General features: G+C 38.9%; 1 protein-coding gene across 4 annotated transcripts; it reads left to right on the forward strand.

Moving 5' to 3' along the window:
* Positions 1-743: 743 nt before the first annotated feature.
* LOC121647312 (serine/threonine-protein kinase WNK1-like) lies at positions 744-27,029 on the forward strand. Of its 4 annotated transcripts, none has more exons than XM_041996631.1 (28): positions 744-978; positions 2,704-3,941; positions 9,515-9,687; positions 9,994-10,214; positions 11,808-11,965; positions 13,732-13,820; positions 13,921-14,140; positions 14,235-14,336; positions 14,483-14,855; positions 15,176-15,336; positions 15,739-15,804; positions 16,116-16,151; positions 16,476-16,589; positions 18,246-18,325; positions 18,418-18,580; positions 18,664-18,780; positions 19,049-19,162; positions 19,260-19,308; positions 19,400-19,543; positions 19,635-20,572; positions 20,661-20,735; positions 21,887-22,000; positions 22,106-22,415; positions 22,815-22,992; positions 23,102-23,292; positions 23,409-23,555; positions 23,630-23,859; positions 23,996-27,029. In XM_041996631.1, the coding sequence occupies exons 2-28, from the start codon at positions 3,162-3,164 to the stop codon at positions 24,374-24,376; spliced, it is 5,724 nt and encodes a 1,907-aa protein (XP_041852565.1). In that variant the 5' UTR covers positions 744-978; positions 2,704-3,161; the 3' UTR covers positions 24,377-27,029. The 4 variants fall into 4 exon arrangements, with proteins under 4 accessions (XP_041852565.1, XP_041852568.1, XP_041852567.1 ...); XM_041996634.1 differs by having other exon boundaries at positions 23,421-23,555; XM_041996633.1 differs by having other exon boundaries at positions 15,179-15,336.
* Positions 27,030-27,139: the final 110 nt, after the last annotated feature.

Raw genomic sequence — 27,139 nt, forward strand, 5'->3', positions numbered from 1 at the left:
TTTAGATATGGAGAAAACCTCCTTTGGCACTACAATATGTTTTTGATTTTTACTTTCAAAATCAAACCTACTTTCTTTTAAGCTTGAATTTTTAAACTTGATCATGTTTTAACACTGTGTTTTTTTATGTTCTTTATTATTTATTTCTCCTTTATTTTTAATTTTAAATCATGCTTATTTTTTTATGTTTCCACGATTCTGTAAAGCACTTTGTGTCACCCTGTTGTTTAAATGTGCTATACAAATAAACTTGCCTAGCCTTTTTTTTTTTTTTTTAAAAAAGTATTTTTTTAATATTTAAAGAACACACAATAAAGCATTAATCTAGTAAAACACAAATAATATTGTGCCCCCAGTAGGTATCACAAATGTAATCAAAACCAAAATTAATCACAGATGTAGATTTAAAATAGTGGTAAACCTGAAAATATGGGGGGCCTGAGGCAACTGGCTAGTAGTCTACTTTTTCTAGTCTTCCCTCGCTGTATAATGAAAGTCTTCCATAAACATATCTCAAAAGAACAGATTTGTCTTTCTTTAAATGTATTTTAAGTATGTTTATGAGAGCATTAATTATCAGTTCAATATTAGGAACCTTATAATTTATTGATGGTCTCTAATCATACACTCTAAATGCACTGCCTTTATACACCAAGATGTATGACTGACAACATGCAGTATTTAATGAAATACTGTGTGCGTATGTGTTGTGGATGTAATGTCGTTGTTTCTCTGCGCATGCGCTTTTAATGCAGCCGTTCTTTCTTCGTCAATCTGTAGCAACTGCGTTGCATGTTTAAAACGAGCCTAAAAATCTCAATGTAGATGTTCAATAACTGGGATACGTATTTGGGCGACACATAGCTTATATATGGACAATTTACATGCGTTTGTTGTAAATATGTGAAGACGGTTTATGCTGTAAAGATAAATTAAACGACATTGGCTGTGACTTGTTTTGTGAATAATGGATACGAGGTAAGTCTATCTGCTACCCAGTGTATTGAAGAGATAGACCGCTAATTGCTACAGCTTTATCAGACTTGCCGACCTTAAACACTGCGTCATGTTTGTAGACATAATAAATATATGTATTTTAATTAAAGTCTAGACTACAAATCGTTGTCTTTGAGCAGCGACTGGAATATAGATATAAATTGTGTAAATGACAGCCCAGCGTTGGTATCATTACATCTTTTGATAGCATTAATGGGGGCTACCAGGGGGTGGGTCTATTTTTTTAGGCCATTAGCAAGATCCGCCTAGCTACCGTTAGCTTGCTGGTAGCTGTGGCGCTATTTGTCACCGCCTTTCCAACCGGCATTACTGTGGGCCAGAGTATCCGGTGTAATGTTAATCGTTTCGGGATGGAAACTGGACTTGAACATGGTAAAGTTGTGAACTGTAGTTAAGTGTGAATGGTTACAGTTGTGTTAAAACATAAGTCAAGGTTGACATTAGCTATGTAAAATGTTAGTAGAATTACGGGTTAGAATAAATTCTTTAAAATACGTGACGCGGAAACTAGTCATCGTGGGTTATCATTTTCCTGTTAAGGGATTAGCCAAAGTCAGCTAACTAGGTGTGTGCTAGCTGTGCTAGTTAGCTTGCTAACAAAGAGCCATTGCTTCCTCTCGCTTTGTAATGTTGAACGCGATCTTACCATTTCAGAAAACTTTGGTGTCATTTATACAACAATAGAAATTGGTTGTAGTTACAAGATCTCATAAATATAGGTCTACTTTAATTGTTGTTTGCTTGTTTTTAAGAATAATTTATTTTATATGTGTTGCTGTTAATACAGCTAACATTGTCCAGTTTAGTTCTGCCATTACGGTTGCTCATGGTGGTCATGGCTGCAACCATGACAAGAAAGAGGTAAAAAGTATGTAACAATATTGTCACTGAAGTTCACGGCAGGTTTGAAAAACTGTTGCTTTAATTGAGGAAATGCGGGATGGAGCAGATGTTTTGGAGATGTAGTTCATGCCTAATGACTTATAAATCACATTCAACAGTGGATCAAATCTGACTATATTAATAAAAAAATGGGAAATAGGGCAGTATCTATCTATCTATCTATCTATCTATCTATCTATCTATCTATCTATCTATCTATCTATCTATCTATCTATCTATCATCCTCTTAAGTTTTTTAAACGTAAATTAAAATTTTTACTAAAACATAATTATTAACAGTAGTTCATTTTCAGTCAGTCACTTCTAGTCCCTAGTTATAAAGGGGGCAGTGTGTTGTTCTTAATGATTGTGAAATGTTAAGTTTTGTACCACATGTATGTAGTTAAGACAGCTTGTAATTGCATACTCTGTGTAGATTGGACTCACTGCTGAATAAATGTCACTTAGTGTGTTATAGAATAGGTAAATTTGTGTGCTGTTCTGATGGAAAAAAAAACCTGTTTGAAGGAAAATACCTAAGGTGGGAAATCTCATAAGAAATGAGAAAGTCTAAGCATAAGCAGTCAAATGTGTAGTACGAAAAAGATCTAGTGAATAGTCATAAAGAAGAATAACTGACACATTAGATATGTTGTGGCCTTCAGCTTTGTACCACTGAAAAAGTAATATAATTAAACTTATCTGTACAGTAAATCTTTTCTGTGAAGATCTATGCAGGTTTTTAGAGGCATTGTTGACATATGTCGCATTCATAAAAAATTTCCTTTCTGTTTTTTCTTACAGAAAAAGTGGACTGGAGTGATTTCAAGCCATCTGCCCATCCTGCCTTTACCAACACTTGGGTGATTGGTGCCTGTGCCTGTTGTAGGCTGTACTTGTTTGTTCCTCATCATTGAGTCCTTATGCTTGAAAGAAGCTGCACCCTGTGTTTTACAGAATGGATGATGTTGACGTAAAGAGACTTTCGTATCAATATCAGCACTCTGCGTTCAGCTGCAGTGTTCCATCTTTTTCCACTTTCAAGAGGATACCCCCCATTTTGCATCCCCAGTCTCTGCACTGTATACATAGAGACAGTCTTTAAGCCATAGAGACGGCAGTGTAAGATAGAATTTCTGTGTCTGTCTTTTTACTTTTTGAAGCACAGACTGAAATTGCTTATACATGCCTATATGGCAGACATGGAAGTATTCTGATTTAAAATTTTCAGTTATTCCCTTATTCCTTGTGTGGGTGGTGGGATGTCGGAAAAGATAGATGACAAAATGGTGAAGTTCCTGGCTCCCCCTCATAAAAGTGGAAATGGCCCCAGTTCTGGTTCGGATTCAATGGTGAATGAGTGTCGGCCAACAGAAGTGAGACGCCGGCATCACACCATGGAGCGTGACCGAATTAACCCAGAACATCGTTTTTTACGTCGAAGTGTCATTAGTGATTCCAATGCCACAGCTTTAGCCCTTCCTTTACCCAGCAAAATCCCCATCCCTGCACCTCAACGGGGTCAGCTACAGGAACCTGTTCTAAAGAGGCAAAAAGCTGCTGCTACTCACTTACCGAAGGCTGAACTAGAGATAGCTCAAAATGAGGTGTCTGGAGATGGTGAAAGTGAACAAGGAAAGGAGATAGAGATAGCAAAGGCTGATGTGCCTTCAGTGCAAGCGCCTTCAGTACAAGATATCCGTGATGGAGTGGTGGTGGATTTGGCCCACTCTGCACCATGTCTAGGAACAGAATTACCAAGTCAAACAGAACCTGAAAGCGCTATTGAGGCAAAGTGCCATGAGGATGAGGGCGAGGAGGAAGATAAGGATTCTGCTAAAGCACGAGCAGAGGCAGAGCAAAGAGAACACGAGAAAAGAGTTCAAGAGGACATTGAGGAAGCAGAGACCAAAGCTGTTGGAACATCACCTGATGGCCGATTCTTAAAATTTGACATAGAAATTGGACGTGGCTCCTTCAAGACAGTCTACAAAGGCTTGGATACTGAGACTACAGTGGAGGTGGCTTGGTGTGAGCTTCAGGTATGGAATTCGCAATCATTATCACATTATTTTGCCACATGTTTGCTCTAAGGAGATGTTTGGTTTAACTCAGACCCTCAGCTATTTGAGAGCACACCAGTCTTACATGTTCTTTAATGAATTATCTGAGCGGATGCATCCCTTTTGCAAGTGTCATACTTTTGGTGGGTAACAGGCAAAACATGTTCTTTTCTCACTTCTACCTAAGCCACAGGCTCTATCTTTTCCGCTCTGAGAGACAAGGCCAGCATTTCACTTTTAATTGTTTTAGATTGCATTTCTCATTAAAGCATAGCAAAAAAAAACAAAAAAAAAAAAACTTCCCATTCCTTGGTGTTTTTTGTTATGAAGCCAAGCCAGTAGTAGCTGGCATGATGGGGTGAATATCTAAAGTAAAGTGTTTTTTTTTTCATCTTGAAGATATTGTAAAATTATGATGAACTATTTTAAATAGGCAGTTCTGTTTTCAGGACTTGCACTTTAGGCACAGGAAATTGCTACAGAAAATACTCAGTTTGGCTTTACTGATTGACTTTCACATGCTATACCACTAGAAAATTAATTAGTTGTAATGTTGTTTATAATTTTTGAAGCTATAATTGATTAATTCCTGACATTAAAAGGAAATATTGCATTTAATTTTAAATAAATGCAACTTTGAAGATGAATTATACCTAAAATATTAAGGAAGTCAGTGAAACGATTAACAATACGATAATGATAAGATTGGATTTTTTTCAGAGCTGAATGTGGCAGCAAATGAAGTGATAATCACCACATTAATAATAGTAATTGCATTTTAAAAGGCTGTTTTACAAATTTTACAGTTTCTTTAAGATTGTAATTTTATATATATGTATGTGTGTATATATGTATATGTATATATGAATATATATGTATATGTGTATATACATATAAATGTATATGTATATACAGTAAAAATGCAGCTATGTTGTCAGTGCTGCTATAACAACTACAGGGTCAAAAGTCTGACCTAATTTGCTACATAAGTGTTTGCTTTTACTATAAGACTTTCACTGTGTCTTGAGAGCAAAAGGCTTCACACAGCAACAGATAGACCTACAGCCACACAAGCTGGTTTCAGAACAATGTGAAGATTACAGACAGCCGCCCCTCCCCCCTCTCAGGCCAAATCACACGCATGCTCAGTGCATTCCTGCTGCGAATGCTTGTGTGAATGTAAAATGGGTCACATTCCTCACAGAGGAATCTCCTGTGTGAGACAGCAGGCTGACCTGCCAAGGCCTGCTTATAAACCATCATTTCACCTCCCACCCTTTAATTTCCTCAGATTTTCAAGCCCCCCACCCCCTGGATTTTTGTAATTGCCACCATGATTACTCAAAAGAATTTTACTCTAGATTGCTTTTTACTTAAGGATGATTCCTTGCTGCGAATTAAAGAATCTTAAAACAAGAAACGGATTAAGTTGACATTCTCTGTCACGTCCTCTTGTGTTTTATTACCCGTACATAATCGAAGCACTTTTAATCAATCAATCAATCAATCTTTATTTATATAGCACTTTTCATACAAGAATGCAGCACAAAGTGCTGCATTCTTGTTTTAGTGGTGTATACAGTCATATTTTTGTCTTAATGCTATTATTAGTTTTAGTTCTTTAATTGATTTTTTTCCCACATGTAATTAAATGTAACAGTGAGTGTATATGAATGCAAGTAAAGTTGGTTTGATAAGGTTTTGTAAGAAGGTTTGATGGAAGCATTGTTTAAAATAAACATTTAGTTTCCACTTGCATTGATGGCTCACATTGATAGCAGTAGGGTGAGATTGCACTGACACATTAAAAAATAAACATGCTAACTTGACATAGTTTCCATAAATTTATATGGAATTAATTTGCAAGTATTTGATTAAACCTCAAACAAGAAATAGGGCAGGGTATCATCACTGATTTTTCTATTAACTATTCAATTTTGATTTACAACGTTCCAAATCAATTTTCTATTCCATTCATTATCAATTTGCTTTGCAATATTTTCATTAAAGTGAGCATATTTCTGGTATATGAATGGAATCAATCAAAGGCTTTTGTTGCTTAAGAGACTAATGCAGTTAGAGCTTTTTTCCCCGTTATCATAGTAAATCTAAGAAAGAAGTAGGGACTCAGGGTAACCAGTTCTGCCACTAGTTTCCTCACTGAGAATTGAGTCTCCCTTGAAGCAACAGCAGTGCTTGTTCATGTTTTGTAATTAAACATGTCAGATAGGTTTTATCTTAGGTCTATCAGTTTTTCTTATACCTAGCTTGAATTATAGAACTTTTTGCCTTTTGGGGACTGTGATTAGATCAATTTCACACTTGAGCAGTGTGTTAAACATCACTTGACCTTCTCTCAAACTAGAACCTTTGTGGTTGTAATTTTACTGGCTTGTTAAGTATAAAGAGCTGTTTTTCAATATTTCTCAAGAATTTATAGAGAGCTACCCTTTAACCCACCCATGACCACACATTTGTTGTCTGACTCAGATTTTGGCATGTCTGAAAAATAAGTAGGTCATTACCGAGAGGAAGTTGAGCAGGAGAAAGGGAAATACCGGTAACTTAAGGAACCTAAGCCTTTGTCCCTACTCATTCATTTTGATTTGCATTATTTTCCACTATCTGAATTCCTCCTCTCTACTATTGGCTATACCTGAGAGATTGGGAAGACCCCAGTTATCCATCTGAAGCAGTGGGAGTTCTAACTGACCAAAGGCATCAACTGGGAGTTATTACATTTTAATACAGTTAATAGTGAAACTGTTAAAGCATAGTTTCTTGGTTTTAAGCCATTACCCACGTTGTTGAGAAAAGAACTCCATAAAACTCTTAGTTCCAGCTTCAGAGTAAGAGACCTGACAAAGCCAGTCTTTGGCTTGATCAAAGACTTTTCCTTCCAGTCTATTTCTGGGCTGTTGGGTTATTTATGATGGCCTTTGCCTAGAGGCCGCTCTTCCCATTCTTGTCCTATTCTAGTTTCATATGATTCAGATTAGTTTTAAATCTGGATGGTAAAGTTAAGAATACATTGGTTGCTAGGAATCATCTAAATGTCTTATAAATCAAGAGCTAGGAATGCACTTTACCATCAAACTCTGAAAAGATGGAGAGTATTTCTATTTAGTCCCTTTCATTGTTGAATATTTGACTTTGCTCTGGAGTGATTGTAAGAGCAATAAAAGCTATGGGTGTAAAACACTGAAAGACAGAGTTTGGTGTGTTTCTTATGTACTGTTTTTTAAAGCAGTTAAGTGATACGTAAATGGGCAACACAAGCTTCCATGGGGACACAAAGTGTAATCTGTTTGTCCTGACTTTTGCTGAGTAACACTGTTGCATCTGAGTTGTCTGTATGCTTGAGTAGGTCTATTATTCATTTATCCAACACATCCAACACATGCCCAAAGCCATTGTTCTGTAGTTGCAATATGATAAGGCTGCTTGGAATGCAGACATGTATGAACTGCCATTCTGCTTAATAGTTGCATTACAGTCATATAGCAGACGCTTTTATTCAAAGCAACTTACAGTGGTTAGGCAGTAGCATTAAGGTTCTTGTGTGAGGACCCAACTGGTCTCCTTCATGGGTGACAAATGCTCTGCCAACTCAGCCATCCAGCTGCTGCATGAAGTGAAATGAAGTCAAGTGAAATAATTGACCACATATTCCTTAAAACAATCTGCCATTTCTGATCACCTCAATATGAGATACATTTGATAACATTAACCAGCCAACTTATTATCTGGCCTGTCATAACTTTCCAGAAGTTGAGTCAGATAGTGGGGAATTACTTTGTTGAACTGGCTATAACAGGAATTTTGGGTTTTAAAATTATTGGGCTCGGCCTGACAAAACATTTATTTTAAAGTCAGCTTTCAAAGTAAATGGCAGTGTGTCTCTAGTGGATTTGGTTTCATATCAACGGCTGTTGGGGTGTTGCACAGCTGAGGACTTATCAGTCTGAATGAATATGCTGCTGTAGATGTTTTATGTGCCTATTTTGATATGGTGCACAGAAAAAGAAAGAGGAACTACAGCTCCACTAGATAAATGCATAAACAGTTTACAAAGTAGGTCATTTTTTTAAGTATCATGGTGGTGCTTCCTTCACTCATTTTCTGTTTCATGATTTTGAGTTACAGTTTACTATCTTTCCAACTCTTAAATGTTGTCTTTTTAACATGTTTCACCTTCTCAATTTATTTGCTAGTGCTTCCTTAAGACATCCAAGACCTCCTCCACCTACACAGTAGCTAGTATTTTTATTATTTTGATTAAACTAAAGTCAGCAACTGAAAAGCTTCTACCCTTTGACAACATACCCAGAGTCAAATCTTAAAAATGGGTTGAATTTCCTGGACAGTTGGGCATGTAATCAGGTCTTTAGGGGCTTCATGGGAGGTCTTTGACAACTGAGTTTCATGGGGCCTTTCTCGGCTGGGTTTCCTGTGTTACAGTCATATGTTCAAAATGTGGGTCATGCTAGGAATTGCTCAGGATATGTGAGAGGGGTGGTTGCATGTGTTTCAGATTTTTTGGCTAATGAGCAGAAGATACATAAAGCAGCAATGCTAATACTTCTTTATGCTTTATATAGTTGGAATGTTCAGTCATGTTTTTTCTCAACAGGATTCTTTATTATCTCCAGTGAATATTGTGTGAATTATTTCCCATTTTTCACAATGGAATACATATATATGTCATAGTAGTATTTGATAAGTGCAGTTACTTAGGTGTGAAAATAGTTGTGAAGACAGCAGTTGTGAATTAGTATCACTATAATCTATAATGCATCAATTGAATAGCATTGATTCAAATTGAAAACATTGATCAAACATGGATAAGTTATCGTTTGTAAAAGGGGCATAAGAACAAACACATGTAACTATCTACATTTCTTTTTCATTTTTGTTTTAACAGCCAAAATGTTTTATTGTAATTTGAGGAAAATGTCGATATCCAACTGTGAGGTGTGTAACTACGATAGTTTCAGACTGTACTGTCTTGGCTATTATAACTAAGTGCTACGAATGAGACTCTTAACAGGAGTAAGGATTATACTATATCCTGTTTTAATGTAAACAAATTTCTTATTTAAGTTTGCTTATACATTGTGTGAAAATTTTAAAGTCCAACATACAAAATGTTGCACAATCTTTTTGGTAAAAGAACAAATGTTTATAATTTAAATATCTGATTGAGCTCAAGAATAAAAATATGGTTTGATACTTAAGTTCCTTTTCACAGTTTGATTTGAATGGAAACTATTGTTATTAAATCTGCATGCAATATTGTCTAATATCGACTGATAGCACCTGAATCAAACCAAATTTAAAATTAGCCAGCAAACATTGAATCATTATCCACTGAGTTTATGTGCTGCCATGATCATATTTGACAGTCAGTCTTCTCATTTCTTTGGTTCATTGAATTAAAGACTTGCCATACTTCTTTTGCAGACTTAGACATGAAAAATAGAGACAGAACTTTATGTTGCTCAGTATTCTTACATGCGTTTTGTGAAATCTTTTCCTTTTTTCCTCTACAGGATCGTAAGCTTTCGAAGGCAGAACGGCAACGCTTTAAAGAGGAAGCGGGGATGTTAAAGGGACTACAGCATCCCAACATTGTTCGCTTTTATGACTCCTGGGAGGGACCTTCAAAAGGAAGGAAGTGTATTGTATTGGTCACAGAATTAATGACCTCTGGTACACTTAAAACGTGAGTATCAAACTTGGCAGATTTAATTTGTGTAAGATTCACACATGGTATTCACAAAGATAGCATATAATTTGGATAAGAAGAATAATCTTTATGACTTAACATTGGTCTTTTAGAAGCTAAATGTAACTTTGTTTTAACTGGTAATGCAACTACCACATTTTTAAGATGTTGCATGCATAAGCACAGTTCAAAATTTGCATTTGTTTTTCTCTGTTCTCTACATTTATACACAAGTACATTCATTATAATTTTTTCTGTGCTTCAAAGAATATTGGAAAAACAATTTTTTTTTTTCTTTTATAGATATCTGAAGCGGTTCAAGGTGATGAAAATTAAGGTGCTCCGTAGCTGGTGTAGACAAATCCTTAAAGGACTTCACTTTCTTCATACCCGGGCTCCACCAATCATCCATAGAGACCTCAAATGTGACAACATTTTCATCACAGGCCCAACAGGATCTGTCAAGATTGGAGACCTGGGGCTGGCAACACTCAAGCGTGCATCCTTTGCCAAGAGTGTTATAGGTATGAATCCAAAGTCACTTCTGCTTCCTAATCCCTCTGGGAAAGAAACTTTTCTGAGGTTATGACTGTTTTCTTTGGAAAAATTGTGTTTTTCTGACGATGTGGTTTCAAAAACAGACCACAGCGTTTCAGCCATCTCTCAAACCACAGCTCAAACGGAGGCCAAATACTGTGGTGATCTTAGGCAGATAACCACAAGGCTTTTCCTCTTTGCACACTTGCTTTATTTTTAAAAATCAATTTTGGTCCATGTACAGAGCATTTCTGTTTATTGTTTCTCCAAAAAGAAAGGGCTTTTTCCAGGCATCTACTGAATGTAAGTAGCGCCTAATGTTTCTCCTACTTTTTGATTATCAGTATCGTTATTGTAATAGTTGTCATGCCTTCTTTCAGGCTATTTCGGCCAAAGCTATAGGTATGGCCTTTGTTTCTGTTTTAGACTGGTCTTTGTTCTGTGGTTTGGAAATATGTGGTCTGTTTTCCCGTTACACAAATAATGTTTAACATCTCTTTCTATGGCTTTGCCTCAACAGGTTTTTTTTTTTCTTAGTGTTTGTCTCTTGCTGTCTTTTGAAATATTGCAGGACTGCAGAATCTTTTTGCTCCATCTATGTGTCCAGGGAGCTTTCTCCACTTTCTCTCTGTCAGCATTTTGCTTTTTTTTTTTTTTTTTTTCCTTCACATTCTTGGGTATGTTTTTAAAATGTAGGCTCTAGCCTCAGCTGTGCCCCATTCTGCTGTTTGGAATGAATAGGGTACTGCTGGTCATTGAGTAAGTATCTTTTATGGGCCTGGTAAGTCTGACAGTGTGCTGTAATACACATCAATATCAAAAACAATTACAGTTAAATAATCAAATGAGTTTTTCTGTGTAAGACCCAAGATTGAATCTGAAATAATTGATACAACAAGGCTGATGTGCAGGGACACACTGTTAAGCACTGTAACTAGCTATGGGATCTGCTCCTAAGACATGACCATAACAGTTTGATTCTGCAGGTCAGGAGGAGATGGTAAGTCAGACTTCGAAAGGTGAGTGGACTGTTAAGGGTGATGTTATTGTGGTTTTAAGATGATGCCTTGACAAAAGTTACTTCCATAGCTAGTTTAATTTCCTTACAGAGCTAATTGGCTTTGCCTTTAATGAATGTTATTGTATTCCAGCTTGAGGATTACTTGTAAGTGCCTCATGTTAGAGCTAATCTTTGAAGATTTTAAATAATCACTCCTGCCAACAATTGTGTTCTGCACATTGGCTACCTCAGTCACTCTCTTATATCCCAACATATGAGGGTCTTACACAGACAAACACGTGCCTCCTTCTCTGCAGTTTTAACTGAGCCCACGTTCCCCCTCCTTTTTTGTTTTCTGTCTCTTTTTTGCTTTCCTTCCCATTTTTTTTTCTCTATCTCTCTCTTCCAACTTTCATCTCACAGGTTCTACTGCAGGAGATGTCATCAGGCTGGTCACTCATCTCATCCTCCTCTTCCTCAACCCCCCATGGGTTAGAGGGGCAGAGGGGCAGTGGGTTGTGAGAAGCCCACACAATCAGTAAGGGAGTTCGAGAGTTCTGAATAGTTGTTTTGATTTAAGGTACCCCTGAGTTCATGGCGCCTGAGATGTATGAGGAGAAGTACGACGAGTCAGTGGATGTATATGCCTTTGGAATGTGCATGCTGGAGATGGCCACCTCAGAGTACCCGTACTCAGAGTGCCAGAATGCTGCACAGATCTACCGCAGAGTAACCAGCGTAAGTTTTTTTTGTCAACCCTCCATGTCACGACTCTGCCATGCCTTCACCTACTCCTATGTGTCAAGAAGGCTAGTGTCCCTGGAATCTTTTTTTTTATTATTATTCCTGCTCACATCTTTTTAGCTTTTATTGCATTTCAATTCACTGCTATCTTCCAAGAGAACACATGTTCTTAACACCAACAACCCCATTTTGTTTAACTCAATTTTAATTTTCTTGTTTTCGTCACTTATTTGTGGTGTTTTGTTGGTAATAACGTAGACCTGTGGTAGGGCTGGGCGATTAATCGATAAAATCGAATTTTCCATTTCTGGACATTTATTTTTATGAAAATCTGGATTTTTTTTCCATAGTTAGTTAGCAGCAGACTTAGATTTTCACAGATTTTCAGTGAAGTGACCCTTCACTCACACCTGGGATTTAGCTGTGCGTATAACTGCAGTGAGAAATGCTGCTCTCTATGAGTTGCAGAAGTCAACTTAACCCACAAACCCTAGTTAAGAGACAACCTTCATCAGGGATATTATTTCTGCAGTGGATCCTGTATGATAAGGATCCAGATGGAAAGCGATCACGGATGCAGTTGTGTCGCATATTTCTATGTAAGATATGAAGTCGTTTATATGGTGGAAAAGCTATGACTTTATATGCTTTATTTTTGCTGACATTCATCAATATAAATAAATAAATAAATGTTTTTAATAAGTTTATGTTTTGTAAAAGAAAAGAAAAAAATCGATTTAAATTTGGAAATCAGATTTGGTTATAAAAAATCAGAGATTTAATTTTTAGGCCATATCGCCCAGCCCTAACCTGTGGTGTGTGTGATTGATGAGGGGCTTAACAAGCACAGTGCTCTTATTTTGTAAGTTAAAAGTTTAGCTTTTTAACTGTTTCTAAGCACAAGTAACCTTATTAGTTTTAGTCCTATTCATCCTGGTCATGCTGATGTTCTGAAATTATGAGTCGCTTATGATTCATTCTTTTGCAACAGTGTGTGAGCAGTAAAGAGATTGAATCAGTTTCTGTAATTTCATCTATGGTATCTACCTCTAGATCTATAGCAACTTAGGTTTAATTTTATTTTTAATTCTTGAGTTAAAGACTGAATCATGGTTAAACAAAGAAAAAATGACCAGAGTTGATTTACTAATAAGGCTGTGTTTCATGCTCTGGTTTTACTGTAGTGCTCATTAGGAAAAAAAAAGGCTGCAGTTTCTTATCTTGTATTTTAGTTTAACTGTTTACTTCTCAACTAGTCCTCAGATTTCCTGTAACGCAGGACTGTTTCCTTTTGCTGTTTGCTCTATACGTCACTTCTCATTAGTGTCTTTTCACTGTGTTGTGCCCTCCTTCTTTCCAGCACTTAACATTCTGCAATCTTTAAAATCCTTCTCAACTCAAAAATGTGTGTTGGTCAAAGCATTTTTTTCCCCCCCAGTAGTGATCTTCACTGAGCAAAATTAACTGTGTGTAGAAGTTTATTCAAGACAGCTGGCTTTCAAATTATAAAGTGTAAAGTTTCTCACATTTGGGTTTGATCTTTGAATGGCATCAGACCGAGAGAATCCATCCTTTTTTTAAATCTAATCAGACCAACAACACTAAAGGAAGTTAGTTGAAGATGTTAATCGTGTTAGTCTTCTGAGATTTTACAATTGCCGTTTTTATGGCAACCTAGACAAAGGTACAAGGTAATATCCGGACTAAGAGAAGGTCAGCTTTTAGAGTCCTTCTCATTCAGAGTTCTGTGTTTCCCTTAGGGAGTGAAGCCTGGCAGCTTCGACAAGGTGGCCATTCCTGAAGTGAAGGAGATCATCGAGGGATGTATTCGCCAGAACAAGGATGAGAGGTCTATAACTTCTGAACAGTACATTTAACAAGTTTAGAGTTGTCATTTCTCCAGGAAAGTATGTTTTTATTGGCTCACTGCAAGTTTTCTTTCCATTTAGGTACTCAATCAAAGACCTTCTGAACCATGCCTTCTTCCAGGAAGATACAGGTGTGCGTGTAGAACTGGCAGAAGAGGACGATGGAGAGATGGAGGCAATTAAGTTGTGGCTAAGAATTGAAGATATTAAGAAACTGAAGGGGAAGTACAAAGACAATGAAGCTGTTGAGTTTTCTTTTGACCTGATCAAAGATGTCCCCGAGGATGTTGCTCAAGAAATGGTGAATTCAATTGATAATGTTGTCACTGATGGTTTAAAGGCTTTTCTTTGGTATTGTTCATTTCTGACTTGTATTTCATGGTTTTGTTTCACAGGTTGAATCTGGCTATGTATGTGAAGGTGACCACAAGACCATTGCCAAGGCCATAAAGGACAGAGTGTCTCTAATCAGTCGCAAGCGGGCACAGCGACAACAGGTCTGTCTATGGTCATCATAATGTATTTTATTTGTTTTTAATATTTTTGGGCATTCATGCCAGACACCAGATGTATGCTTTATATTAAAATTTCTTATCAGAGCTTTGTTGGGAATATTAATACATTTTTTCTGATTGTCTTGAAGGTCAGAGAAGATCGTGAGAAAAGGCTTGAAGAGGAGATGCAGGCCCAGTTACTGCTGGCACAGCAGCAAGGCCAACAATCCACTATAGAGATGCCTCATTCTCAGTCAGTGCCACAGCCCACTTATGTTTCTCCACAATCCAATCAACACAGCACACAGATGAGTGCCCAACCAGCATCTCAGCAGAGCATCCAGAGCTCTAACTATAGCACTCCTCAATCTAACCAAATGACTGGCATGTCACAGGGAGTCCCCTATGTCCCGCAGTCAACTGGGAAAGTCCCAGTTCCACTTCAGAGTCAGAGTGTAACTGGCATCCAAACAGAGACTGAGGAACCAGAGACCGACCAACATCTGCAGCACACTGGAGGGGGTATGTATCAAAGATGATTAGTGGTTAAAATACCTTTAACCCACTGCACAAGAGTACAGCGGTTTGCTTCGTGTCTTGCAAGTCTTTACATTGCCGGTCCTCAAGGGCAACAATCTTGCAGGTTTTTGATGTATCCCTGCTCCAACACACCTGGCTCAAATTAATGAGTCATTGTGCAGAACCTTATGGGCTGTTGGATACATTTTAATTTGAGTCATGTGTGTTGAAGCAGGGATACATTGAAAACCTGCAAGACAGCAGTCCTCGAGAACTGACTTTGGACACCCATGACATAGATTAATCTTTTCGTCCCCCTGTTGCAGCACGGGACACAGGAGACAGACATTCTAGCTCCTCTGTTCTTCCTGAAGCCTTGCCCGCACAGCCAGGAGTATCCTACAGTTCTCCTCCCAGTCAGCACCTTCAGCTTCAAGTGTCATGTCTCCAGACACAAAATGATCCAGCACAGCAGCAGTCATTGGTGAGAAAATGCGCCACTATCTCGTGTCATTCTATCTTATAATACTTTCCTCAGAAATGGGTATATATTTTACCCAACCTGTCTAACGTACACTAGATTAACCTTCGTTCACTTTTGTAAATTTTAGGCCCTAATCCCCTTTTCGCCCAGTTGTGAATTTTCTGCAATCCTTGATATTATTGAATCAACTTGGGTCTCCTAACAGTACTGTAGACAATACCTCCCTGTGCTGAAACTGCTATTTAACTAGGAAGATATATATATTTTTGTTGTTATTTATGAAGTGGTTAGACTCTCAATATACTCTGCAGTATGGTTCATCTTGGGGTGTGTCTGTCTTGTTATTTTCTGTCATAATCCAATGGTACTCTTTCTTGCTTTCTTTGTGCTACCCAAATGCAGGGTCTCCAGTCTGAAGTTGTTCCTGGTGTATCCAACACCCAGTCTGTTCCAGTGGTGCCTCCTCAGGTACATCACGTGTCTCATGTTTCTGAAATGAACAGTTTTACTGGGTCAGATATGTTGCACTTGGAACAAAGCTTTTAGTAATTTACTGAAAGTACATTAAACAGACGTTTGTATCACCACAGAAAATCTTAACTTCAACCACTTAAAGTAAAACCCTGATTTTCAAATTATGTATAATCCATGAATCCTGTTGACAATGGTGGTTTGGATCTTAGTTTTCTAGTCACCTTGTTGGTTTCCCCCTCCGGTAACAAATAATTTTGTTCCATTGTTTGCTACTCTTACCCTGTGCTATGTTTTGTTTCTTATAGTATGGCGTTCTCTACCAACCGTCGCCTCCCCCTCAGGTAGATAAAATGTCCCATTTTTTCTGCTACAACTTTTAAATACATCCAGTCTAAAGTCAAACATGTTCTCAGAAACAAAGTGAACGAGTTATCGAAATGAATCTTTATGACAGGCTTTTCTAACTTCCTGCTTACATGTTCAGGGCTTAGAAGAGTGTTTATATTATTCAGAGAAAAGCCTGCACTGTAAAATCAAGCTTTTAAGAAGTGGCCTAAATACCATATGACTATTTTTAGTTTATATCCTACTAACTTACCTGTCCAACTGTTTGTTTTTGTTCTTTTTTTATTTTATTATTATTTTTATCCATTTTATTTCTATAGATTCCCACTCAGCAAGTTGTGATGCCCCCATCTTCTCAGGCATCTCTCCCCCAGCAGCCGCAGGAGAGCAGCACAGTACTGCCACAAGCACAGACTGGAGTTCAGCAGCTACAGGTGACTCACCCAAGTCTTGCTTTAACACATATGCTAATATATATATGTGTTTAACTCCTTAATTCCCCTAAATTTACTTAATCATTCTAAAGTATGACTGTGACACTGTCCTTTTTTGTGTTTGGTTTTTTCAGTCTTTTTGTTTTGTTTTGTTTTGACATAACCCATTACTACATCTGTCCTCTTTTTTCTTCTACTCTTTCCTCCTGCATGCTGCTTATTCTTGCATGACTCATAGTCTTGGGCCAATGATCCAAGTCCTCCTATAATGTCTCCACCAATCAACGCTGAGCATCTATACTTCCTCTATCAGGCTTCATGCCTCTCGATTCTGCAGGTACTCTACTGTGTGGGTGGTAGCATGCGGGTCAGGTGTGAAACATTTGTTTCAGTCCTCCTGCCGCTGGAAATATGTGTCTCGTCATGGCTAAAGGAAAAAATATTTTGAGATACACCTTTACCACATTTTTGTAAATCATTTGTCCAGTATATACCAGGATTGACAGTAATGCCAACCAGTAAAAACCAGTACAGCCACAATGGGATCTATATTTGTATTGTTATTGCAGTTTTAAATATCACAGTGCAACTGCATTAGGGTGCCCTGATCAGGATTTTTGTGAAAAATTTTTAATTACTGGCAACATAATTTGCTGGCTGGTACCGATCACATTAAGTACTTGATTTTATAATGTAATTTCATTTATAATTTTATTTTTTTATAGTAACACTACAAAGCTTTCTAACCATTAAACAATGGCGAATGTAGTTACTGCTATTGAGAAATAGGTTTGGTTTAGAGTATCGATAGCGGAATGGCTATGTGCGAGGTTCTGGCTGGGTATGTTTAAAACAAAAAACTCTGTCAGGTGTAGGCTGTTCATTGCTTGTTTTAGAAGGATTAACATTCATTTAGAAACTTGTACGACTGCAGTAAAGTGATGTTTTGCTGCTGGTTACTTGTGGAATAGGCCTCATCAGGTTAAGTCAGGTTTTGTTGATATTACTTACTTGGTTGTATGTATTTCTGATCAGAGATGGATATAAAGCCACATTTGTTTACTTACCTTCTAACAGGATTGTCCTGAAGATTCAGCATGTCTCATTTCAGTTTATTATAAATCAGTAAATAAATATATCAGCTGCTGATTGGGTTTTTTAATGACCACAGATCAAATTATTTTAGATTGATTTTAGTCGATAACCATAAGTGCCCAGTTGATTAGAGCACATTCCCACTATTACATACAAGCATGGAGGAGGAATTTATAGAATAACTGTAACCTGTAAAGACTGAACTATTTCCTCAGAGGCACAACAAAGTGAAACGGCCTCATTCTGAAGGAAATGAAAATTCCATTGCACAGCGGTATTTACGCTCTGCCTGTCAGCTGAATAACGGCAGCAGTTTCATGTTTCACCAAACTCAACAGCTCCACCTGGTGGCTGATATGATGGAAATCAAGTTAGCTCTTTAGTTAGTAGTCATAATTCACTTTTTTGTATCTGTTTGGTATATTTGAACGATTGCAGCTTACTGTGTAAATAAGCATTTTAATTCTAGTAACATAATAATATATAAATAATGAGATTTGTACATGTCAGATCTGGCTTTGATCTGCAGTTGCTTTATTGCTGAAAATTTCCATGTTTCAGGGTCCTGTGACTATTCCTCAGTCAACACCAATGGAGCCGCCAGCAGGGTCTTCTGCCTTGGTGCCACCATCTGCAGATAGGTATGTTGGTTGTTACTTAAATTTTAATTTATATTTCATCAGATCCAGACGATTTTCACAATCTTTCTTGTATGAATACGTGTCTCCTCTAGCTGTCTGTCAGATGCAGCATCAGGTCTTAGTGATGGTAATGATGGAAGTTCTACATCAGGAGGTCGCCATGAGGGGCGCTCACTAAAGCGCTACCAAAGACGATCCGTACGCAGTCGCTCTCGCCATGACAAGACCACTAAGGCCAAGCTAAATGTTCTCAGTGTATGTATCTAACTTGGAGGATCTATTAATATTTCTTCAGCTGTTTGTTACTGAGCAGTTTTAACGTGAATAATAATTTGCAGATCTCTAATGTGGGAGATAGAGTAGCAGAATGCCAGCTGGAAACGCACAACAGGAAGATGGTGACCTTTAGATTTGATCTTGATGGTGATAACCCAGAGGAGATTGCACAGATTATGGTAGTACTGGTTCTTTTGTTTTCATTTAAAACATTTTATTTACAGTAAACATGCTACCGTTTATACATATATTTATGTTCACTCAGTCCATGTCATACCATAGAAACGACACTCATCAAAGCACAAACTCAGCTAATGTTTCTGTTGTATTAACTGCTTCCACAATGACAGTAACTATAAACAAATGAGAACTTGTTCAGTGCATCATTACCACAGCATATGCAGTTTTAACCCCAGCAGATAAAGTTCTTATGCTTTCTGTTTTCAGGTTCAAAGTGAATTCATCTTGGAGAGTGAGCGCGAGTCTTTCATTGAGCAGGTCCGTGAGGTCATAGAAATGGCTGATGAGAAAGGAGAGGGTATGAAGGAAGGCTTCCCACAGGTATGCCTTTACTTTTCAGTTCAATACCCATTCTGGCTGTTAATTCTAGTCTGCTAAAATTGAAGTTGATTTTTTTGTACATATTGTCTGTTTTCAGATGAGTGATCTCCAACAACAGCCTGAGCTGACTGTTCCCATGATGCCAGGTGAACACACTTGAGACAATCACAGTGTTGCACAGTGTTTATTTTCCAGTCGGGGATGTTTGAGTCATATTTTATTGCGATTTTTCTTCAGGCATTTCTCCCAGCACTGCTGCACAGGTGGTTCATTCGGCAGGGCGGCGGTTCATAGTCAGCCCCGTGCCAGAGTCTCGTCTTAAAGAACAGTTCTTTGGTGACTCTTCTGCTAATACGTCCTTTGGGGATGAACCTGCCTCTGGTGAGGGGAAAAAATATTGTTTATATTTTATTATCAAGCTACAGTTTTTGTTTAGTTAGCTTTATCTTTTTACTTTGTTTGTGTTTTAAAGTTCCCATGGGCCTTTCTCATTCTGCTCCATCCGGGGTCCTCCAGCAGGCTTTCAATAAAATGAAACAGGCTCGTGTTGACAGAAGCAACACCCTTGATCTATCTGCTGCTGAACAAGAACCGGTCACTGGCCCATCCAGTGAGCCTGGGCCAAACTCTAATACTATCCTGTCCACTCCAGAAGCTGTGGCTTCCACCACCAGCACTGCTTTCCCAGCTGCCTCTCTCACAACTGCAGCAGCATCCTCACCACCTCAGTCAGCTGGGAGGGTTTCGCCTCCACCAATAATAGTTCAGTCACAAACTGCAATCATCGATCCAAGTCCACCACCCCAGTCTTCCCATGAAACGGCTCACTCTCAGTCCCCACCAGCTGCTAGCATCCCTACTTCATCCTCCACCATTTCCCCTCCTTCAGCACAGGCCTCCATTCCCACAGTACCTGGGGCTCAGCCAAACGGTACCCCTGCCTCTGCTGTTGCTGGTGGTACATCCGCTGTAGTTGGAACTGTCTCCACTTCAGAGCAGCAGCACTTTAATAATGCTGTTTCATCTTCTCAGCCAATAAATTCGTCCATCCATGCTCAGCCCCCACCTCCCACCACATTATCCAGTCAGACCCAGGTTCAGTCACAGCTAGTGGACTCAGACGGGGCTGAGCAACAGTCTAAGACAGCTGGGAGAGATGACATCCAAGCCCTAGACATGAAGTTACGATCCCTTTTTAAAGACCAGAGCACCACCTCTTCGACATCACTGGATCCCAGTCAGAACACAGGGACCTCCTCTCCTCCCACTGGAACTTCGTCCCCCCCACCTGGAACCACGCTGGTTCCTCCATCTAACCTTCCACTCAGTTCTGGAGTACATGGTGTTCTGGGCTCCACAACCACACCAGCAGGACATGCACAAACCCCTCCATCTAAACCTAGGGCACAGGTCTGTGATTAATGCAGTACCCAAAAGTAAATCCAGCTTGCTGATTCTTGTTTATCACGCATACTTATATTATTCTTTTCTGTTTTAGACTTTGCCTACTGGTTTTGATCAAGCTGCAACACCGCCCTCTGAAGTTGTACCCCCTTTCCCTGGACCAAATCAGGTTAGATTACATTTCCCCTGCAATACTACCCCCACCACATCCCCTTTTCCAAGATTAGGTAGTGTAACAAAGGAATAAGCAACCTCTCTTTCAAAGACACCCCTGATTTAATTGATAATATCTTTTAAGAATTGGTGAATTAAAGGTAAAGCCTGAAAGAGTATTTGGAACTGATCTGACACTAATTCACTATAATTCACTACACTATGTCCTAACACTCATCCTGTCCTGCGAAACCGTTCCATGTCATTGTTTTCCAATACACTTCTTCCCAAGGCCTTGAAATGATAGCAGAAGACCCAATTTCCTCCACTGGCTCTACCCCTATTTTCAAGACTAAGGTGCCTGTTTTTGTTGGGGTCGAGCAGTAGTGGTCATGTAGCTGTGTAGATGGGTAGGTGACCACAACCTATTGATCTCCAAAAGAAAGGGAACACTTCCCCTGCAAAACGCAGTGGTACTCAGGAGGAGGGGACTTGGGATCATTCCAGTGACTTAATCATTATTTTTGCTCTGCACAACTTTTTAAACTTGGTGATCTGTATTGTTTGTATGATACAGTTTAGATTTATTTTTCTTTGAATTTGTCACCTGGCTTTAACTGATTAAACTGTCTCTAACCTGAAGGCATCTGAAGAAAGAATTCTCTCTCAAGATTGTGAGTTCAGAAGGCAAATGAGATTCCTGTTAGCAATAGTACATAAGACGGTTAGGCCTTTATGTCCTGACTACTAATACGGCACATATAGATCACCTTTAACTCTGATCTATGCCAGCCATTTCTTACTTCTTAAGATCAAGTTTTAACTTTGATTTAAAATCTGCAGGTTTTAAAGTTACCTTCAACCACTGGCTTGATTTATTCTGGAGTTGTTAATTACCTTATGAAGACTAGGGTGGTATTTTGAATTGGCATAAATTAAGTCTTTGTGTGGTTAAATGAGGCAAATTATAACATTACATCACCGGTCAAATTAAATGGCTAATGATGCATGATATCTTATCATTATTATCCTGTGTTAAATCCAACGACTTTAAATCATGCTACGCTGTTCAACTAAGTCTTTCAAATCCATGTGAAAATACAATCCATGTCTATTTTAATTGTCTTGAGTTCCTCATGTCCTGTTTGTCTGGTTCCACCGTCACAGCAACCCCGGGGGAATTTGGACACCGAGTTGAGGAGAGCTGCTAGTCCAGAGACCATTCAGGGAGATAACAAAGCTCAACCTCCAGCTTCAGGTTTCACCCGTGGACGTTTCCAGGTGAGTTCAGTCACAAATTTCAATAGATTTCAATAAATGTTGAAAAGCCAGCCTTTAATTGTTAAGCTTTTTTTTTTTTTTTTAATGATCTTTCTTTATTTACAGGTCTCTCTTGCAACTGAAGCTGCATCCGGCAGTGCTCCAGATCCGTCCAGTATTGTTTCTTCTTCCTCCCTCACGCCATCCTCTACTTCCTCCTCCTCTTCATCTTCATCGTCTTCTTCACCCTCCAGTCCAGAAAATACCCTCCACCGGTCATCGTCTTTGTCCAAAGTAGTTTCTGAAACTGATGGAGTCTCATCTGGTGGTGGTCCTGTCAGTCAACCCACAACTATTGGACGCTTCCAAGTGTCCAAGAGTAGTGCCTCATCTGTACCTGCCATTGGCTCTAAAGTGGGACGATTTTCAGTCACAGGTGCGCAGCTGATTCAAAGTAAATTACCCAGAGCTAGCTCTCCTCCCATTCTCAGTGCTGCTCAAAACAGTTACTTCAGGCAGTTTTGCCAGTTTTTTTCACTGCATTTACAATGCCCAAGTTAAGTACCAAGTAACTGGGAATAATGAAGTTCGAGATGTGCTCATAGAAAGTCCGTTTTAGATGTATTAAGTTTAAAAGGCAGCAGTAGCAAGTTTTAATGAGAGCAGTTGCTCTAATGTAGCTTTAATTGTAAAAGTTTGTTAAGGTGCACTTAAAATATAATAAAGTTTCAACTGTATCTGTAAATATCCAGAAGATAGATGTTTTGGATAAATCTTTCAGTCTTGAGTTAAACCCTCTCTAAGAGCTACTAAATTATATTTTTATTTCCTGCAGTGACCCCTGCACCGGCAGCAAGCTCCAGTCCATCACATGGCTCCAGTATGCAAAATGGACCCTCATCCTCAACCTCAGACTTTCCTAAAACTCATATCCACAACAGTAGTGACAACGACAATGACTCGGAAACAGAGGATGAAGCGCTTCAGAAAGAAATAAGTCGTCTGAGAGAAAAGTATGTCACATTGACGTCTCAGTTCTCATCATATTTATTTTCATTAAATAACTGTTACTTCACAAAAACAAAAACATGATTGTTGTCTTTGCTGCTGTGTATCTTACAGACATATGATGGAGATTCAGGCTTTACAGAGTCGTCAGAGAGAGGAGATAGATGCTCTGTACACACAAATGGGAAAACCTGTTCCTCCATCTGTCTTCTCACCTGCTGTGGCCATGGCTGGAGGTCGACGTAGGCTCAAGAGCAAAACCTACAAATCTCGTGGTAGCGGACAGCCCAGTCCTGTACATTCAAGTAGGAGCCATGCACTGATAGATTTCATGATAAATTTACTCTATGGTTAGGAATAGAAACTTTTTTTTATTTGTATATTTTAAGTCATCTTATTGTTGGTGTATTCTGATCATAAGTTAAATTTTCAGCTCAGAGCCGTGGATCTGATTCGCCTCCAAAGCAGAGTTCACACTCTTCAACAGAAGCTTCGGAAACTGCCGTGAGCACCACGCCCACACTCAAATTCTCTCCATCTCTGCCGAGCCTCAGTAGTTGCTCCATGGGTAAGTGCAAGCATATCTTTTGACAGATATTCATTTTCTAGTTCATGTCTCACCCATCTTGCTTGTATTTCCAGGATCAAGTGGGACCAGTTCCACAAATGGTTCAGGCCACTGTCAGAACATCTCTACTTCCCTGTCTCAGGCCAGTGGAGCCGCTTCTTCTGCTTCTCAGAATCAAAAGGGCAAGATCACCTTCACCGATGACTTCCACCAACTGGTGGATAATTGGGCCAGAGATGCCATCAGCCTCTCCCAGTGCAAGAGGGCACCTAAAACTGGAACACAAGCAACCATTGGACAGGATGTAGGCCTTTTATATACTTTCTATATGAAAACTTCTTTCATTGGAGCATATTGACTGTTTGTCCATGTTTGATATGTATGTTTTTGTAAAAATCCTGCATATTTGATAGTAACCCTTTTTATTTTATTTTAAACAGATTACCCCTCCAGCCAACATGGGCCGTAAATTTTCAGCACCAGGTTACCTCTGTCCAGCACCTTCCACGGCGTCCAGCAATACATCCACCACCACTCACCTGCCTAACCCAGCCAACCCCTCAGCCTCTCTGGGGCCTCGTAAAGGCTCTCTGGGACCAGTCGTCCAGGGGTTTGGATATGCCTCAGCCCCTTACAGTGCTCCCCAGTGGGCAGGACCCACAGGCACATCCCAGGTTAGCATGCTTAACCCTGCACAGCCACTAAAGCAGTACCAGCCACCTACAACAGCTTCAGCATCCTTGAACCAAGGCTACCATGTGGGAACAACACCAGCCAGCCAGAAGTCAGTTCCTGGAGGATCCAACCCAAGGCCTACGTAGCCCAGACAGAGCCCTGCTCCAGGTTGAGATCAACAGGGCGATCGAGAACCACTTTCTCAATTTACGATTTGCTGGTTAGCTGGCATTTCATTGTGATATTTTTTTTTTCCTTTTTCTATTTAAACTTTTAACATTATGTATTATTTCTGTAAAGAGTTGCCCTGCGTGGTTCTTGTCCTTTCAGGCAGAATTAAGCCTGTCTGGCAGTTGGCGGGAGAGTGCAATACACATCCACAGCACAAGAGTCTCACATTCAGCCTGACATTAGCTGTGGAAATGAGCTGTGACGAGTCAGGTGGTTGTGTCTGGTGATGTATTGACCCAAAGTCGTAACCAGCAGCAGCCAAAATGTGTCCTGTGAGAGCAGATATTGCAATATTGCCATTCCTTATAAGGGGAGAAGGTAAGGAGGGATTATGGTTCATATCCTTACTGATCTGGACTTTAAACCAAGCTGGAACTGAAGACTGTTGAATTTTCATGGCACGGACACGTGTGCATACACATGTGACTGATCATTAACCTGGTAACGACTTAGGATGGAGAGTAAAGTTGTCTCAGTGAGTGAGAATGAGGGTACAGAAAGTGTGAAATAAGAGTGGGACAGTTAGATTATCCCAGAAGGGAAAGTAAAGTGATTCAAAGTTAGGTGAGGAAAGACTTGGTAAGTTAGGCGAGGAAATGGAAAGGATTACATTATCCCCATAACTTGGAAGTAAAACGCAATAACGGTGAAGTAGATGAGCTGTCCCTTGTAACTGTGGCCTTAATCCCCAAACACATTTAAACATTGGCTGTGTACAGAGATTTCTTCACTAGGTTATGATTCTGTGTTCAACATTTTCTGAGACTTTGCGTCATTGTGATTTGAGTTTTATTTCAGATCAATTTATTATACTGATTAATTCTTAACTTCTGACATAAAAGCCAGTGGACCTGCCATGTCTAAAAGTATTGTCCTGGTGTTGACCGCCATTCAGTTTGGAACTGACAAGATGCTGCTGGAGATCACAATCTGAGTGGAAGGTGCATGTAGTGTTAAGTTTGTCTTTATTTTTTTATTTTTTCCCCCACACATGAAACCACTTCACTTTATGCTCAACTGTAAGAAAATAACTTTCAGAATAAAGTTATCATAACCTACAGAAATATTTTTTTTTATTAGGATGGTAGTCAAATGTTTCAGTCTGAGGGAAGTGTCCGTACTTCTACCAGTTGTGTAGACAGATGGTGCTTAGTTCAAAAATAAACAGGTTGTTAGCTAAGTCATGTCACAAAATATTTCAGCCCAAAACATTTAACTTTAACCCCTCACAAGTGTCTGGGGTTGTCTGTCTGTGGTCTGTTTTTTGTATGCATATATTTAATACAACAATGTTCTTAATGGACCTGTATTCAGCCATCAGATTTTGATGTTGTTTCACTGTAATTATTATTAAGGGTTGTTAAACAACATGTAGGTAAAGAAATATAAGAAGTGCAATTGCAGGGTTGTTGTTATTGGTATAATATTCCCCATGCAGGATTTTATCCTGCACTTTATTAAGCTCTTCTGTCTGACTCCCCTGCCCTCATTTTCTATTTTATCGTATATATGCTAATGTTAGGTAAATGCTTTCACATCATTCTCAGTGACCAGAGTATGCTTGTGGTGACCCACTCTTAATGCACATGCACTCAAACCTGTAAACACGAGGAACACTTTAGTGCCTTGCATTCTCACTATTGACAAGTTCCAGATTCATCTAGTCCTGCGGCTGTAACTGTGCTGCCCAGAATAAGTAACAAAACCAGTGCACGATGTCATGCCGCCAGACACGGCCCGTTCAGAGCATGCAACACTGAAACAGAGGCCACACGCAGGACTGCAAAACAAAGAGCACACCGAGTAAAGTGGAAACATTTTCTCTACAGTTACATTTGTGTGTTTGTGTAATCCAGCTGTGTATTTCTATATGGCTCATGTGAACATGGATTTTTGCTGACATTTGTTTTTGTGGTTTATTATTAAACATTTTCATAGAGGCACTTGTTCAGGCAGCAAGTTAGCTGAGCAAAGGTTTAAAAGTCGTCATGCTGACTCGGCTATTGTCTCATCACCTCACAGGAGTGCCATGCTGTTGTTGTGACTTTCGCCTGCTCTTAGATTAACTTCTCTAGAGAAAAAAAGTGAGTTACTGCAATGCAGAATATGCAATGTTTAAAGTTTTATATTGTAGGGACAGAGGGGTATTGAAAACATTTGCATGCTGTCCAGGGTTGTTACCAACTTCAACGTTTTTGATATCAGAATATCAACATTTCTTTTCTTTCCTGACCGTATCACAAGTTGTTATTCATCAATATCACATGCACAATTTCAGCATCAGATTATCAGCATGAGTCCTGCATGCATGCTTTACTGGTGTTAAATCTTATCAGTAACAATCAACTTACATTTGGCCAATGTACAGCACAAGCTCACAAAGGTTAAGACCCATGTACTACTATACTATCATCAGACCTCTATACAGTACTTTGAGGCCACTGACGCACAGTTATACTCTATTTTCTGATTCTTCATCGCGGATTTCCTGTGACCCAGTGTCTGTTTTGTGTATGTTTTCACATTGTACAAAATGTAAAAACAAATAAAAATATCAATTTCAAGTCATTTTAACGGGTGTTTGCCATTGTTTAGAGATACAAACTGCTTTTCAACACTTACACACCTGTTTTTCTCCATTACGGTAAACATTTATATATAGAGTTCATCAAATACTA

This window comes from Melanotaenia boesemani, chromosome 10 (genome assembly GCF_017639745.1).
Source record: "Melanotaenia boesemani isolate fMelBoe1 chromosome 10, fMelBoe1.pri, whole genome shotgun sequence".
In the NCBI taxonomy this organism is placed as follows: domain Eukaryota; kingdom Metazoa; phylum Chordata; class Actinopteri; order Atheriniformes; family Melanotaeniidae; genus Melanotaenia; species Melanotaenia boesemani.

Coding starts and splice junctions, on each gene's coding strand:
- LOC121647312 (XM_041996631.1), top strand. CDS start 3,162: ATGTCGGAAAAGATAGATGACAAAATGGTGAAGTTCCTGGCTCCCCCT. Junction 16,590..18,245: donor CTGGAGTTCAGCAGCTACAG/GTGACTCACCCA, acceptor TCCATGTTTCAG/GGTCCTGTGACTATTCCTCA. Junction 19,544..19,634: donor TGGGGATGAACCTGCCTCTG/GTGAGGGGAAAA, acceptor TGTGTTTTAAAG/TTCCCATGGGCCTTTCTCAT.